We start from the raw sequence: 16785 nt of genomic DNA, 5'->3' as shown, positions 1-16785 counted from the left end.
GAACATTTTATAATAAGCTCTGAAAATGTCAGTGGAAGTTGTATTTTGTATCCTGTTCACATAGACATTAAGCAATTTCCCTAGATGTAAAGACAAAAGAATAAAAGTGATTCAGGGTTTAATAGCCTGAGAGGAACTATAGAGATATTTTGTATAATTCTTGTAGTTTTTTTATTGTCTTCTTTTTAAACCAAATAACCCACACAAGTTTAGTTTATGATGAAATTTATAGCAATAATATACATTCCTGTATTATACAAAATTTTTGGAAGTGAAAAACATCAAGCATACTATACATAGTTGTTTTCAAAAAATCTTTTCCTTTTGGTCTTACTACTTTCAAGTTCTGTGATACAATGAATTGAACTAATAAAAGCTAAAATACACTATAACCATATTTACGAGTACCACATAAAAACATGGCAAAAACACCAAATCTGCTTTTTTTTTTCTTTTTTTTCTTTTTTTTTTTTTTTCTTTTTCTTTTTGTAACTTATTTAGACTTCCAGGTACTATTAAAAACCTGTAAATCTTCATAGAAGCATGCAAACATAAAGATCTTTGATAGGTGCACTTGTGAAAATTTAGAAGTATGTATGTGTTTGAAATCTTCATGACATTATATATTGCTTAATTATCATGATGCTTATATTTCTTTTAAATCCCTCGTCCATTAAGTCTGTGAGTATAAAATTACTTGGTTTTGGCTACTTCGCCACAGAACTCCAGCAAAAGAAACTTAAAGCCTGCTACACAGCTTTTGATATTTATTTATTTATTTTTTAAGGAATTTAACTTCGTCTCTGATCTTTCTCATCAAGGAGAATCCATGAGCTGGTAGCTTAGATGGTCATATGTCAATTTCGTAGGAAAGAAAAGTAAGTTGGAAGTTGTTTTCCAAATGCTTCTAAGTTTCTTTGTGCTTTGACAAAACTCTGGTAACTAGAGAGAAACTCTATTTGTTCCTCAGGCAAATAACAAGTTACTGCTTCACTTACTCTTTAAGACTTTTCACGTCTTATGACTTATTATAGGGCAATGGTTCTCTCAGGTAAGGTTTCCTACAGTCAGGGTGGAATCACATGACTGTTCATTTATTCTTTATCATAGCAAGCAGCAGAGCATATCTATCAGAGCACATGCTATGAAAACATTCTTTCCTTGCACAAATTTCTTCTGCCTTATACTTTATTTTTATTTTTCATACAGAAGACCCTTGTTTCTAGATCCAAAAAGTTCTACAGACAATGAAAATAAATGCAGTGTAATATTTTCTGTGTAGGCAAAAGTAGATTTTATCTGACTACACATCAAAGTTATTTCACATCTGAGAAAACTGTCCTCTCCTAAAGGGAGAGTTTATGGTATTGTTTTACAGACTGTACTGAGTCTAATTATTTTCCTGCAATATAAAAGAAGCTGAAAAGTAAGGAAAAACAAGATATAGCAGGCAGAATTTCATATGTGCTCTCTGTTGCTTACTCCACTTTGTAAAGTAAAAATGTATCATGCCACTAATTTCTCCAGAATAGGCAATGAAAATGTTCTATGTGTTCTATCTGAAATAAGTCTTTTCATTATTGCATTTCATATCTTTGGTGATGATCTAAATAATAATAATAATAACAATAATCATAGATTTTGTGTAATTGCTGCAACTGACAACAAATCTACACTATATTAATAAATGAAAAATATTAACTTGATAAAATAGTATTATGTAATTTTTCTATAAATGTGATTACATAAAATTCACTTTTTTTTTTTTTTTTTTTTTTTTTTTAGTATCACCTTCATGTTCAATTGAATGTGTACAATGTTTGTTTTTTATATGTTTGCTGCTTCTGAATTAAAGAATTCAATCCTTCAAGGTTTCATGTTTTTCCTGCTTATTGCTGTTCAGTCCTGCCTTGTTGCCACACCTAAAAAATTTTCACGATTAAATCCATAAAGATCCAGGATAAAGGATAGTGGCACAAAAATATAAATTAATGATGAATGGGAGGAGGAGGAGGTTATTTCTTTCAGTTTTTGATTTTCACCTTTTAAAAGTTCTTTGAAACATTTCAATAGAGACTTCTACACAGTACATATGATTGTGTATATCCTGTTTGGGGCATGGAGTTTTGTCCCTCATGAAATCAGCATCATCCAGATCACATATAAAACAAACTGGATTTCTTTTCAGTCTGCTCAATTAATATAACAAAACATAACATATTATCTTTTTAGAATTTAAAAAAAAAAAATAATAAAAAAATTGGTCTGTATTGAATTTCTTTACAAATTAATGAAAATCTTATTTACATACCTATGTACCTTATCCGGAAACCTCTTTTATTGGTGCCATGATCTGCTGACCATCGGAGAAATACCTCATGCCCATTGCTGGTTATATTGAGAGATGAGGAATAGTCCCCACTGAGAGAAATGAGCAATGGGCTATGAATATTTGGTCCTTGACATAAGGAAAGAAAAACAAACAAAAAACACAACACATAGAAGTTACAAAGTTTTAAATAACCTACAACAAAGTACATATATATTAATAAGAAGAGAAAACATCTTCCAAGTAAATGGTAAATTAATCTGATTTAGGAACTGATGTTGACAGAATATATTACATACTACAGTGTACTATTTGTACTGAAATAAAATTACTTCTTTCTCATAAATTTGCTGCACAGTTTTTAAACATGGCAAAATCAAAAGACATTTTTTAAACACTAAAAATCCAAATAATTGCCTATTTATTTATTTTTTTTATATATAAATAAAATATGGTGTGAACAAATAACAGTGATCTGAGATTTTCAATGTAGCTGTAAAGTAAAAATACATTTTATAGGAAAAAGTGTAATTCAAAATCATGTATCATGATAGTTACCATCAAACACCTCGAGTATATCAAATTCTTTTTCTGTCTGGAAGAATTCGAAGAACAAGCTGATATTGTAACCCTTTTCCACTGTAATGGTCCATGCACACATCTGGAGATTTGGGTAGCTGTCAGGATACCCAGGGCTCAGTATTACCCCTGTTGAATCCAGACGCATTTCATTGGCTGGACATAGCACTGTGAAACAGACATGTTATTAAAAATCTAAAGCCTGCTATTTTTGTTACTTTTATATTTGCAAGACTTTCCTTACTTTAAAAGTTTTGCATTAATTATTCTGTTTTCACAAATATAGAAAGACTGAAACAAACAAACAAACAGCACAGTTATTAGGAAAGAACCCTGTGAAGTAATGTATATGTAGAAAGCAAGCACTGCTACTTTTAGTAGTTATTAACTCATGGCATTTTCTTTCTTTCAATTTCTAGAAGATATGACATTCCTGTAGGTTAAGTATTAAATTCTTTCATTGTTAAAAAAGATGAACAGTGGATTTTTTTTCTCCTTAGATTATTATTACTGTCAGTAACAATTTCACTGCACTTCAAACAAATTCTAAACAAAGATTAATCAGTACTTCCCACAGTCTGTCTGTGTAAAGAAAGCAGTACAAATCTTGAGAATCTCAATCAAAGCTCCAAGAATGCTGATGTATCGAAAATGTGCAGTTTATTATTCAGACATGCTGTCTTTGGTATAGAAAATAATTAAAAACTAAACTAAACTAAAAAACTCTTTGGATTGACAATTTGTTACTCACTAGGACAAATGAAACAAGAAGATATGTGCCTATCCAGCTATCTATTTTTTTGATAGATCGAAGCCTCAGAAAATGCCAGGTTATTGCCATTACATGCATGCAATAAAAAATACTTGAAATTTATTTTTCAGTCTCCACACAGTAATCTTATTTCTTTCCTAGATGTTATAAAACAAAGCACCAAAGAGAGTTCTTATAACCAAGGCATTTGATCAGCATCCAGTATGTTGGTGTTATAATCCTGAATAGCTCTTCATCTGACTCCTCTATTTATGACTGAAGCAACAATGCACCATACAATTAAAACTTTTTGAGCAAATAAATATCAATCAGAAAGAAAGAAAGAAAAAAAAAAAAGGAAAAAAAAAAAAAAAGGTGATCTTTGCCTCACTTGAAAATCACAATTATCAAAGTGTGTTGATATACACACACACTGCTCTGAAAGTAACACCTCATACTTTACTACATTGACCCACGACACTGGAAGAGGATGTTGGCACAAGTTGAATCTTCCAGCCAATACTCCATTACATTTTATTGTCATGCAACAGATTGCAGCTGAAGGGCAGTCTGGCAAAACTGTGTCTGACATAGAGATGCACAAAAGCAAAGATGTGCAATTGAATACTTCCATGTGAAATAAATAAATAAATAGATAGATAATGATAAATGTTTATTGAAAATTTATCGAGAGCAAGGACTAAATGTTAACATAGTGATGCACTGCATGTTGTGCTTCAGCACTGTCAAAAGAGAGAGTAGGTCACCTCCGCTGGTGTAAATTTTTATGCATAGATCATGCAAGCTCTTGTTCATTGTTGGAAAAAATTAAAAAAAAATCATAGCTAATCGTGGTTATTATGTTGAAATGTTTTGTAGCTGAGAATTTGCCCTATCAAAACTGTTATTTGTATTTGTTTTTTTTTTCCATTGGAACAAATGTTACTTTTGTAGTGAGCATGTAACTCAATTTCTTTCTTTCAAGAACCAGATTTGTTACAGTATAAATAAACACATGACCTACAATTTGTTCAGAACTATGCACTGCTTAACAGTAATCTTAAAGTCTGGCTTTTGAGCCCCTGCAGTTAACGATAGCATAATAGGATCATAGATTTCTCAAGAATGCTCAAAATATTATTGGCTTAATAAGTATGTAAATTGACTTCTTATCGGAAAAAAATGTCACTGGACTGTGGAAAGAGACAAAGGTCACAGGAAAGCAGAAAAAGCAGAGAGAGAATGAAAGAAAATAATCTTCTCTCATAGATAGAACTCACATTAAGAGAAATGAATTTCTTCATATATGAGTTCAAACATCTGTAGTAGAAGCCAGTAAAAGCAATAATAGCTTGTTTTATAGAATAATTAAGTCAAACTTGTCCCCTTACTCCCCTCCAGGAATTTCTAATAATTTCATTTTATTGATGAGAACCAAAAGAACTGAAAAACTTAATAATGTTTTTTGAAAGTGACCTAGGTTATAGCTTTTAATCTCCAGATGATTGAAAGTTCTGTATTTTTGCTTATTCACTGAAAATTAGGCTTCTGCCTTCACCCTTTTTAACTTTTAAAAAGGTTTCATTTGCTTGTTTTTTAAATAAATCTTTAATTCATCATAAAAACAGACTTTTGTAGAGTAGAAATACAGTTCCAGGTCATTTAAAGTATAATTTATTTTTCACTTTGCTCCTAAAATATGCAATTCAAGAGCTAGGAAACTGAGAATGGGATTAACTTTAAAATCAGCTCACAACATGATAATTTTTTGGCTAAGATCAAAATATCAAAATGTGGAAGCAGAAGTCAGGCTTCAGTCACCTAAAGTCATAGCTTTCTATGCTTCTAAGTACTTAAATTATACCTGTTTAGGATAAGAAGCAATCTATTTCGTGCATGGAAGCAGTAGAGCCATTGTATTCAATTCTGTTTATGCTTTGAGCTCTGAAATTTCTGCTGAAATTAGACAACTAAAATATCCCTATGAAAAATGAAGCAACAAACTAGGGCTTACAAAGCTCTTGTGAGAGCAAGACCTGTATTTGATTTACTGTGTCAACTCATGCAGAAAAAGATCCCACATTCTTCATTTCAGAAGTCTGTCTCACATATCAGCTGCTTAGTCTGTGGATATCAATTTTTACTGTCTGCACAGTGGTGAAAGTAACAAATAAAAAGAATGGAAGAAACAGAAGAATGGACCACCCCAAGTTTCAAATGTGCATACATTTAACATACATTGAGGGAGGGAAAATGCCATGAGGAGCATCATGGTCATCTGGATTAGCTAGTTTGTTTATAGCTAGTCTGGCTATCTCCATATAGTTCTGCTTTGCAGAATTTCAGAAATACTTTCTAAATACCGCTCAGGAATTTTGTAAAGAACTTAAAGACCTAATTCTGCACAATGGATTTCCTGTGGGAATCAGGTAGATAAATTATTTTACAAATCTACTCTAATGTAGCTGATACAGCGGCAACTCAAGAATCAACTCAGGGTTCTCTAATTATGATTCAAAATACTATTTGAATCTTCTTATTCAGAAGCATTTATTTGATCCTGAAAGTAGAATCTAATTCCAAGGAGAGCTGAGGACAATGTTAGATGCTGGGTACGCAAAACACTTCATTTAACAAAAGAAGATGATAAGCATTTGAATAAGCTTGCAGAATTTAGTGATTATTTTCTGATGTAATGAAGGAAATCTGCATGGATTTTAAGAAACACGCAACTGATTTACATTAGTGAAAATTTGAGTCAATATAATTCAAAATAGTACTAATTCTGCTGTAAACTTATATGTATGGAATAAAAACAAAATAAAAAATCAGAAATAACACTATAACACTAGCTTTTTTTTTTCTTTTTTTTTTCTTTCCCTACCAATACCTCATTACAGGCAAGTACATCTTATCTTTACTGCAGTATTTTATATTATACAACAGAATACAAGAGAAAATTCTGTTGTGTTGCTCTAGGTCACCCTATTCAAAGACCATTTTAAACATTTTGAATTTTTATTTTTTTTATATATCTGCATATATTATATTCTGAGCCTACTATCTCTGAAAATTATGTTAACCAGATTCAGTTTTAGAGGAAAATGATAAGAGCTCTGAATTAACACTCAGTATTTAATCCAGTATTTAGCATTTATATGTGATAGAGAACAGATTAACTACAGTAACTGAGAATTCCTGACATTTTGTCTCAGGTTTTGTAATGAATACACACATGACTTCAGCAACACTTGCTGAGAAAATGCCTCTGGATCAGCACATATGTCTTTATTTGTCTCATCTATTAATACAGCATTTCAACATTTAAAGAATTGCCTGAAGATTCCTATTGTTTTCCACTCGTTAAATGCTATGTGCTTACTCAGTTTATGCTAAAAAATTATTTCACTTCAAATTTTGGTGTTGGAAGCAATTCCTAGATGAAATTGTACCTAAATAAAAGCAAGGATTTTCAGAAAAGCCATCTAGTCTAAATCCCCTGAAATGAACAGGGATATCCACAGCTACATCAGATTGCCCACAGCCTGATCCAGCTTCATATTAAAATCTATAGAGATGAGGCATAAATCACATCTCTGCAAAACCTCTTCCAATGCCTCACCACTCTCACTATAAAACTGTATTTAAATCCGCTCTCTTTAAGGTAGATATGAAGAGGATATTAAAACCATATTTTCTAGTTCTACCACCACAGACCATACTAGTCTGTCCTCTTTGTTCCTATAGCTCCCTTTTAGATACTGAAAGGCCGTTATCAGTTCATCTCAGAGTTTTCTCCAGTTTGAGCAGCCCCAGATCTCTTATCCCATTCTCATAGGAGAGGTGTTCCATTTCATGGATCATTTTTGTGGAAATACTAAAGCTTTTCTTGCAGAAATAATAGATTCACTAAGAATTATCTTACTATTTCTATATAAAACTGTGATCCTGTTTCCTAGATATGTTAATTATTTAAAAACACAAGGAAAAAAAAAAAAAAAAAAAGTTCCAAAAATACTGTCAGTATTTTTCATCTCACAGAAATTTAAATAACTTTGAAAATTAAATAACTTAAATAACTAATTTGGAAAATTACTTTAGACTTTCAGTCCTGCAGGAGATGACAGGGTATTAAGCACAGGAGTATCCGGATCATTAAAAAACATCACAACAACTAGCAGTATCCAAAATAGCTTTTATTTACATGTATTCAACTTCTATGTGGCAGTTTTTTGTTTTGCTTTCTTCTCTAAATGTCTTTTTAAGTTTATAACTTTATGTCTTTAGTTATTTTTTCTGTAGCTAAATGGACGGATTATATATATATTTACCCAAATATATATGTGTATATATAAATGTACTCATTGATTTAAGACATAAAAGAGATTCTATTTTGTTTTGTTTTCCTTGTTGCTGTTTTGTAACAAATCATGTTGAATGTCTATTAGCTCACTAATCAGTTAAGTTCAAAAGAAAAATACATACAAATATCTCAACAACATGAGCATTATTTTAATGCACACTGAATAAAAATGTTACTCAAAAAAATGATGCTTTGATCTTGCTAGTCTAAATCAATGCTATGTTAGGTTTTTTATGTTTATCATTGTATTCATATAAAATTTCATAATAGTATTTTTTGAGAAAACAAAATCATCTTGCTTCTAATTTTTTAAATGTAAGGTCCCTTCAAAAAATGATTTGTTAAATTATTTTCACAAAGTCAACCTTGAAACTCATCGAATACATTAAGAAACAGTGATGATTTTTCATTAAAATTCACCATAACAAATAGTGATAATGCGGTAATGCTGAAGTAGTATCAAAAAGATTGAAAAAAAAAATAAAATTTGCCATCTTTTATATAAATAGGTGAAAAAGAGAAATGATAAAACACCTTGACAAGTAGGTGGTGCTCCATCCATTTGAAGCCTTTCACCCAGTCGGCACGTCAGAATCTCATTACCAACCAACGTAAAGCCTGGTTGACACTGGTACCTTATTATGTCTCCTGATTGATAAAAACAAAGAAAGAAAAACAACATCATTAAATATTAACTATTTTGAACTTTTAGCTTTGAAAACATTATTGATTAATGAAATTTCTTGCTGTGCAACAATGCTAGCCTGTGTGCAACTCATGTCAGGTGAACCTTGTGTCCACAAAGCTTTAGGCAATACAATTTACTGGGTAATCATTGTATCAAGACAGTAATTCATACAACCACAAGGAAAAAAGTAAATAGGAATTGAATCTTAGTTGATGGTGGGAGTAAAAAATTGTCTTTTCTTGATTAAGAAATGATTCGTGTAGCTTTATGAAATCATAAAAAAAAATTAAAAAAATAAAAACTTTGTATCCTGGAAGTTATTTTTGGTCCAGTTTATAGTTTTTGTTTGTTTGTTATCAATTTAATAACTCAAATATTAGTACATAGGAGGAAAAACATGGGTTGGGTGGAGAGGAAATTTGAGCAAAACTAGCTGGTGAGACATCTGACAACTAATTGTGCAATTGATAATTCTAATAATAATATTTAATATTATCAACTTGTCTCAAAAGCCAGCATGTCATTCCTAGCTTTTACAAATTTGGAGTTACCCTTCACTTGTAGAACCTTGGTTCTGGTACAGATGTCTAAAAATCATTGGTTTTTGTTGTTTTTTTCATTTGCTTGTAAGTTATTAAAGTAAAAAAATCAATTAAAATTCTAATAAATAGCAAAAATTAATAACATTAATTATTAAACCAAGTTATTTGGAAGGTTGTTACTGCAATACTCAGATGTGATTTCTGAAACAGATAGCATTCAGGAAGCATAAGTAAGAGGAATGACTTCCTAAACTTTCAATTCTCAAATATATTTAAGGCATTCTATAGTACAGATTTGTTCGTAGCACCATTTTTTTGTTGCTTTCTTTTGTTTTCAAACGAAAATTGCTTTTATTTTCTTTCACATTACCTATTTCGAACTCATCATCTTCAGTTAGAATTTCAGCATTTGGTATGTTTGTTGGAGGCTGGCAGACTCGAAGCTGATAGGCTATAAAGAGCAATACACATACGGTTGATATTCCCACACTTACGCAATTAAAACCATGCATATGTAAGTCATCTAATACATTAACAAGAAAAAATAAACATCTACTCATTTTCTTTGTAGCCTTCATCAGACTCAAAAGAAAGAAAACATACATTTCAGAATTAACTAAAAATTTGTAGTTGGATTTGCATTCTTAATTATTTATGTTTAAGGGTAAAGTTCTCCTCATGAATAACCTCAAATTTACAAACAGTTGCAGATTTTCTCTGTAAGCAATCACACCTATAAACCAATTTTTTTTTGTGTTGTTCAATTTTTTTTTTTTTACTAAGGTCATCCACAGTACTACTGATAATACTGCTGAATCTCCCATCTCTTGAAGACATCTGTGAAGAAGACAAGTTTTAGAATCCAAAATATTATTTCCAGATCTAGTGCAAATGATGATTAGAAACATTTTGGATAGGAAATTTCCCAGAAAGTTAAAATTAATATCTGTGGAGCAGAGACAATTTATCTCACCTGCAAATAGAGAGTACCTGTTTTGTTTTAAAACTTGTAAATTGAAGTATCACTTTAAATTATGCTATTACCTATATTATCAAGCCAGATCAACCTATCATACTACTTTAAATTTATTTAAAGAAAACACACCCGACAAACTTGGAACAGCTTGTCTGTAAAAATATAAAATAAAATCACCAGTATATTCAGTAAAAATTGAAATATTATTTATCTCAATTATCTCTCACACGTAGTTTTGCATCCTAAATTATCTGTTTGAAAAATTCTGATTCCACTTTCCACCTCACTTTTATTGCTGCAAATTGTAAGGAGCTGATACAATCACAGACTTTAGGATACAGAGAGGTTTATTTATTCTGAAAACATTAATCCAAAAAGTGTTCTAAGTTTCTTCAAGAAAAATCAATTTGCATCTTTATTGCACTTCAGGGTTCACACTTGTGGAATGAAAATTTACATAACAACAGAAAGAAAAAAGTGATAAGAGATTGATTTTCTAGACAATTTATGTACAGATATGAGCCTCTGTATGTTTTCCCATATATATAACATACAAGAGATTTTATCAATATATAGTAATATGTATCAATTAATTAGTATATATCAATTTATATCTTGACAAAGGCAAAGTTTCAGTTTGTCCTTTTCAAACTGCAATATGTAACTTAGTCACTTAGATATGGAATCAAAATTAGGAAACCCCTGCTCAGCTTTACTGAATCTATCCTCCACAAAAAAAAAAAAAAAAAAAAAAAACTAAAAAAAAAAAAAAAACTAAAAAAAAATTGTCATACTTACCATGATAACTAAGTACAAAAAAGCCACTAGTAGTAAAGTCACTGTGAAACTTGATCAGAATCTGATTGGAAGTACTGTAGACTGATTCTAGTGCAGTATTGCCACTGAACTGCCCAATTTGAGGAGATGTTTGGTCTGGTCCATCCCTTAGAACAACAGATAGAAGAAGACTTGTTTGTCCAAATAATTTAATTTCCATACAATTTATAAAGTAGTAGATTACTCTAAAAGGCATGAGTGATCTGAAACCAGATGAAATAAATACTGAAAACCTTTTGATATTCCATATGTGAACTGGAGTAAAATGGGTAGTAGTTGGGAAAGCCATCAAAATTTATTGAAAAGCATGATCCTCCACTCAACCACCTCAGTGATGTTTGTTGCTTTTGTTTGTTTGTTTGTTCGTTTTTAATAAAAATAACAGCAATATTAAAATTATTTTGGTTTGTGACTGCACTTCATCATCCTGTCAATGCTCATGTTCCCATACCTGTGTTTTCAAATAGTGATATTAGGAAAGAAGTAAAACAAATACTACTTACTTGCTGCAATCTTTTGAATTTGGTCATTCTGCTAGGAAAGTTAACCAATGAATGCAATTTAATTTTTAAAAAGACAATCAATTGATATTGGCTTCTCTTAAAAAATAAATTAATTAATTTTTAAAAAGTGAAAAAATAGGAAAGTGATTATACTCAACTGCACAAAACATTCCACTTGAATATGCACCCGGGCATTTACAAACGCATATTTCATTTGTATCTTTTGTCTCAAGGACATTAGTTTTTGGAATTGTGAAATTTCAGAATTTTTTAGCCTACCCATTTTTCCCCTACATGTTTAAGTTATAACGACTGCTCAATTAAACGTCCATAAAAATACATAAGCCAAAACTAAGTATGACATGATGTTTACTATTTAATATCTCAAATCCTTATTCACTTACATCTTCTATTTATTTTCATGAAGACTACAACAGTTACAAAAAACAATATCTGAAAGAGCAAATTCTCAGTTACAAAACATTATTTTTCAACAGTCACCACCATGAGCTGTGCTTTTTTTGCTAGAGATGAAGAAGAACCTGCATGCCACTTTCATAGAAGTCTGCACTAGTGGAGGTGACCAACTGTTGTTGGTGCTGCTGAAATGCACCACCCACAGCCTCACTGTTCTCATATCAACTGTTTGGTACCCATAAACATTCAGTAAGGGTCAATGAAGGTCGAGACCGCCCCTCTACTACTACCACCTGTCCAATATTTGCTTCTAACTTTGTGGTGCAATATAATAAAATAGGAGGCATTACTTTTGGAGCAGCCTTGTGTATTACAAATGTAATATAGTGATGTTACTAATAATGAAGACTAATAGATTCACATATAGTCTGATCTGAGGAATTATTTGAATGATGGATAAATTGTATTTTTTTTTCCCCACTAGAAATACTGCAATTAAAAATTTGGATTGGTTCTGTAAGCACATAATATTGTTGAATTTGCTTAAAATATTTTATTATAGAATGTTCAGAATAATGCTTATGTAGCTTCATAAATCACATATTTGGTTAATATTCAATACACAGTCTCAATATAAATACACATAGAAAGGAGACAAATTGAGGAAAAACTGAGGTTTTCATTTATCATGGGATACACACAAATTTATTCTAAGAAAAACGTTTATAATATACACAGGAATATTACTGAAAGCACTTAAAATCACTTCGTAGAAAGGAGGGGAAAAGTGGAAGGAGAGCTGGACAGCAGTGTTCTAACTTGTGTGGATGGAACTGAGAAAGGATGCCTGCATGTCTGGATGTACACACCGAGATGTAACTAAATTCAGGACAGATTCTGAAGTTCATCCTTCAAGTAGGGAAAAGTTAGAAGTCTTCAAAATTACATGACATTTATCAGAACAACAGTCTGTATGTATTCAAATGAAATTTTTGTTAGAATTTAAAGTAAAGCAAGCAAATATTTGGGGTGCAGAACAGGGCAGTACTCAAGATGAAAAATAACTAACTCCTACAAAAATGATCACAACAATGAAGATAGCTGTTTAATATATAGAAATTATGAATGAAAACCTGAGGTCTACAGGAATTTATATGAAACCAAATCATGTATGTGCAACAAAAACACTAAATCAATAACAAATACTCCAAATTACCTGTCACCTGTTCTGACTGAAAAGCTACTTTTTCAGCTTGTGAATTACTGTTTAGGTAAGCTTCCAAAGGTCTTAACTGCTGTTGAAATATCTAAGGGACTCACTGGTATAGTTTCATGATTACTACAGGAGTTGTTACACTAAGATTAAAGCCTCCTGTATTTACCAGTTTTGCAACCAAGGAAAATGTGGGCCTCAATATCTGAAAAAAAAAAAATATTATAAACATGGATTCAGAATATAGAAAATATATAGAGAATATAAATCAAATATGGAGAATACAAAGATTCAGTATATAGAGAACAAAGGTTACCTACAGCTATAGCTAGCTAAGTTTTTGTTTGTCATAACCAAATAGATCCTTGCCTTGTATCTTCTCTTGAATAGTTTGAAAGAAGACAACATAATAGACATGGAGAAAATGTTACTCTAAAATGGCCTAATACACACAGTAGCATCTGCTCATTTTCACATTTTTTTAAGGATAACTTCTCTTTCAAAATCTGGCTACACTGTACTTCTATATGCTATTCTTGACCAAAAAATAGATGAGGCAAACTATTATTGACAATCCACAGTTTCTGAATTTGTAACAAGAAAGGCTATGCAACTCCATGCCCACTAATATCTAGAAAGAACTGTACACTGGAAATATGGGTTAGAGCAAATCACTCAGACAGAACACTAGCGTCAAGGAAGAAATTACAAAATCATAGATATAGTAATTTTAATTCATACTTTGTTGTTTAGTGTCACATGGAAATTAAACAAAAGCCAGAAGTGTTTCCTTACCAGACAGTTATGAAATCATATATTGGCTCTGTCTGGAGAACTGTGAAATTGATGTAGATTCCATTCCCAGGTGGTACTCTTACAAGCCAGAAGCAGTCTTGAAAGTTCGGATACTCATCAGGGTATCCTGGCGAATATATGGTGCCATTCATTGCAGTTATATTTCCTCCACAGAGAGCTATAGAAAATATATTTGTTTTCAAAAATGTTAGACAAATTTTGCTTTCTTTTCAGGTCACATAAATTTATAAATACATTTGGTATATTGTAACCACTGTAACACCATTGCAGTGTACATCAAGCAGATTTAACTGAGCTCTTTGCATAGAATTACAGATCTATTTTTAATATTTTTAGTCAAATCAAAAAGATAAACAATTCTAAATTCGTAAATACAGTTGGATCCAGAATTAAAGTGAGACACTGGGTTAAGTTATTCCCCGCACAAATAAAACTATTTTTATTTATTATTATAAGAATGTAGCCAATCAAAATTATCAGGTGAAGGAAGAGCTATGTGTCTCTGGACATGTTCCAGGGCCTTGATGTCTTTCTTATAGTGAGGGGCACAAACCTGAACACAATACTTGAGGTGTGACCTCACCAGTACTGAGTACTAAGTCCCTTCTGAGTCCTTGCTATGACCAGACCTGCAGAGCTGAATTGGATAATTACTCTTTTAGCACAACATACAGGACAGTTTCTGACCAGTCCTGTGGCTTTCCTTTCTAAGAAAATTGTTACATATAACAACAATATACTTATATAGATTATTAGTGCATTACTTGTAATCAGTTAAAGCACATGTAATGGCTTATAGATATCAACTTTGATTCTGAACTGTTGGGTAAAAAGACTTTCAGTTTCACACCTCACCTGATATACTAATCTCATTCAGCTCTTAGCTTCTCAAGGTTTTTTGAGTAATGCTGACAAAATTGATTTTGCAGCCAGGTCTTAGGGGAGTGAGGACATGGACTGATGACTGTCAGCAATGAGATTTCTTGGAAAAAGAGAGGGAACAGCGATGAAAGTGAGAAAGACAAGTTAAGAAGGGTCAAAGAGGATTAGCTGGTGCTGAGCACAGTCTACATGAATTTTAGGGGAATAAGGATGCAAAACTATTCAAACTGGAAAGATGCTTAGTCACAGTTGATTCAGATGGTCTGCTTCAGCATACACCATAGCATATGCAAACTTAGAAAAAAAGATTCTAAAGCAAACACAAATTTTAAAGATATTGCACATCTCTGCTATTAGTGATGTATAGATATATAAATTTCAGTTTCATGCTTTTCAACATGAGAACTTTATCTGAAACCAAAAGATGTACAACTAAGAGATTCCTAATTATCTTTTTCTTCCATAAGTTATGAAATAAATATATACATGTAGCATGTTAAAACATCAAAAATTTTATTAAAAATACTGCAATAAATATTTTAACCAAAGAAAACAAATGACAAGTAACTTTAGAAATTTCTTGAAGATTTAAATAATGTTTGCAGTCTGGATCCATGCAACACAATTTAGAGCCTCATTATCAGCTATCAGTTGGTCATAGAACTGCTTCTTTTCTTATTATATTAAGTAGAAACAATGAAGTTGTAGCTACTGCCCAGGAAGTTCATCAGAGGTGATATCCTGAACAGCAATACACTTTAAGGTAGCTTAGAATGCAGATTCAGGCAAGGTAATTCAAAGATACCCATTTCAGTATATGATTTGTCTGGATTCTGAGTCACACAAAATACAAGAACCAACTAATAATGGAAAGCTCAGCTGTTTAACTGTTAAGATTTGAACCATTACTATTCCCTTAGGATCCAGAAAATGAAGTTTGAAATTCATTTGTGATTAACTAACTTAGACTTTCAAAAGACAGGCTGTGAAGTGTCATCTCTCTTTTATATGATAAAGTTTCTCCCTCTGAATTCAGTGTCAGATAGGTCTTAATTTAGCTGCCACATGTCCCAGAAATGCCTATGGCTCACTGCCTCATGAAGGATCTTTGAGTGATGAAGCTTCTAATTTAAATACACAAATTTAGGTAGATGATTCAGAATACAATGAAGAAATGCAGATAACAGTAAAAATAATGATAATGCATTGCAATACATTATTATTATTATTGCTATTGTAATTATCATTATTTGTAGAATTTCAGAATGACAGTCCTGAATGTGAAATATCCTCACATCTATGATTTTTCAGGAACCTAACTTCTGCCTAGATGTTGGCACAAATATGACAAACCCATAGACTTCAGAAAGTAACTATTTCACATGGAAGAAATGCTAGCTCTTTGAAAAATAAATTTGTGGTACACAGATACTCCTTAAATTTCTGTGCTAACTCAACATCTATCCTTCTCTGCTTCAGAGTCTAATGACACTGGATAACTGGCATTCTTTAGCTCATTGCATTGATACAGGTTCCTATAGTTAGGGATAAAAAATATTGTATACATTATCATAGACATTCACTCTGCCACCTTAAAACTTAAGTTATGTGCAAGTCACAGTTCCTTGAATTTGCTTATCTAATGGAAGGATATCCGTGTAAAAATGTAATTTAAAAATTAAACAAGATAATTTTAAATGTAATTTAAAAATCCCATTCACAAAATAATAATAATAATAAAAATAATAATAATAATAATAAATAAATAAACAGAAAGGTTTTCCAAAATCACTGATTAAAAGAAAACTGTGCTTTATACTATCTTTAGCATATTTTTTCCCAACTTATGAAACAATATAAGTTGCCAGAGTTGAGAAACTCAATATTTG

At 31.4% G+C, this 16785-nt stretch overlaps 1 protein-coding gene across 3 annotated transcripts in view; it reads right to left on the bottom strand.

Annotated features, from left to right (window-relative positions):
- Positions 1-16785, bottom strand: part of CSMD3 (CUB and Sushi multiple domains 3) — a 468617-nt gene that overhangs the window by 69801 nt on the left and 382031 nt on the right. For all 3 annotated transcript variants that reach the window (XM_015856172.3, XM_015856173.3, XM_085537054.1), the window contains 6 exons: positions 13994-14171; positions 11027-11172; positions 9623-9703; positions 8557-8670; positions 2888-3076; positions 2312-2458 (listed from right to left, as the gene is read on the bottom strand). In XM_015856172.3, the coding sequence (XP_015711658.2) occupies positions 2312-2458; positions 2888-3076; positions 8557-8670; positions 9623-9703; positions 11027-11172; positions 13994-14171 (855 nt within the window). The remainder of the gene's footprint in view (positions 1-2311; positions 2459-2887; positions 3077-8556; positions 8671-9622; positions 9704-11026; positions 11173-13993; positions 14172-16785) is intronic.

Source organism: Coturnix japonica, chromosome 2, assembly GCF_054131305.1.
Source record: "Coturnix japonica strain WE chromosome 2, WE-NBRP24, whole genome shotgun sequence".
Lineage (NCBI taxonomy): Eukaryota > Metazoa > Chordata > Aves > Galliformes > Phasianidae > Coturnix > Coturnix japonica.
Note: the sequence above shows the minus strand (reverse complement) of the source record. Positions and strands in the feature narration are given on the sequence as shown.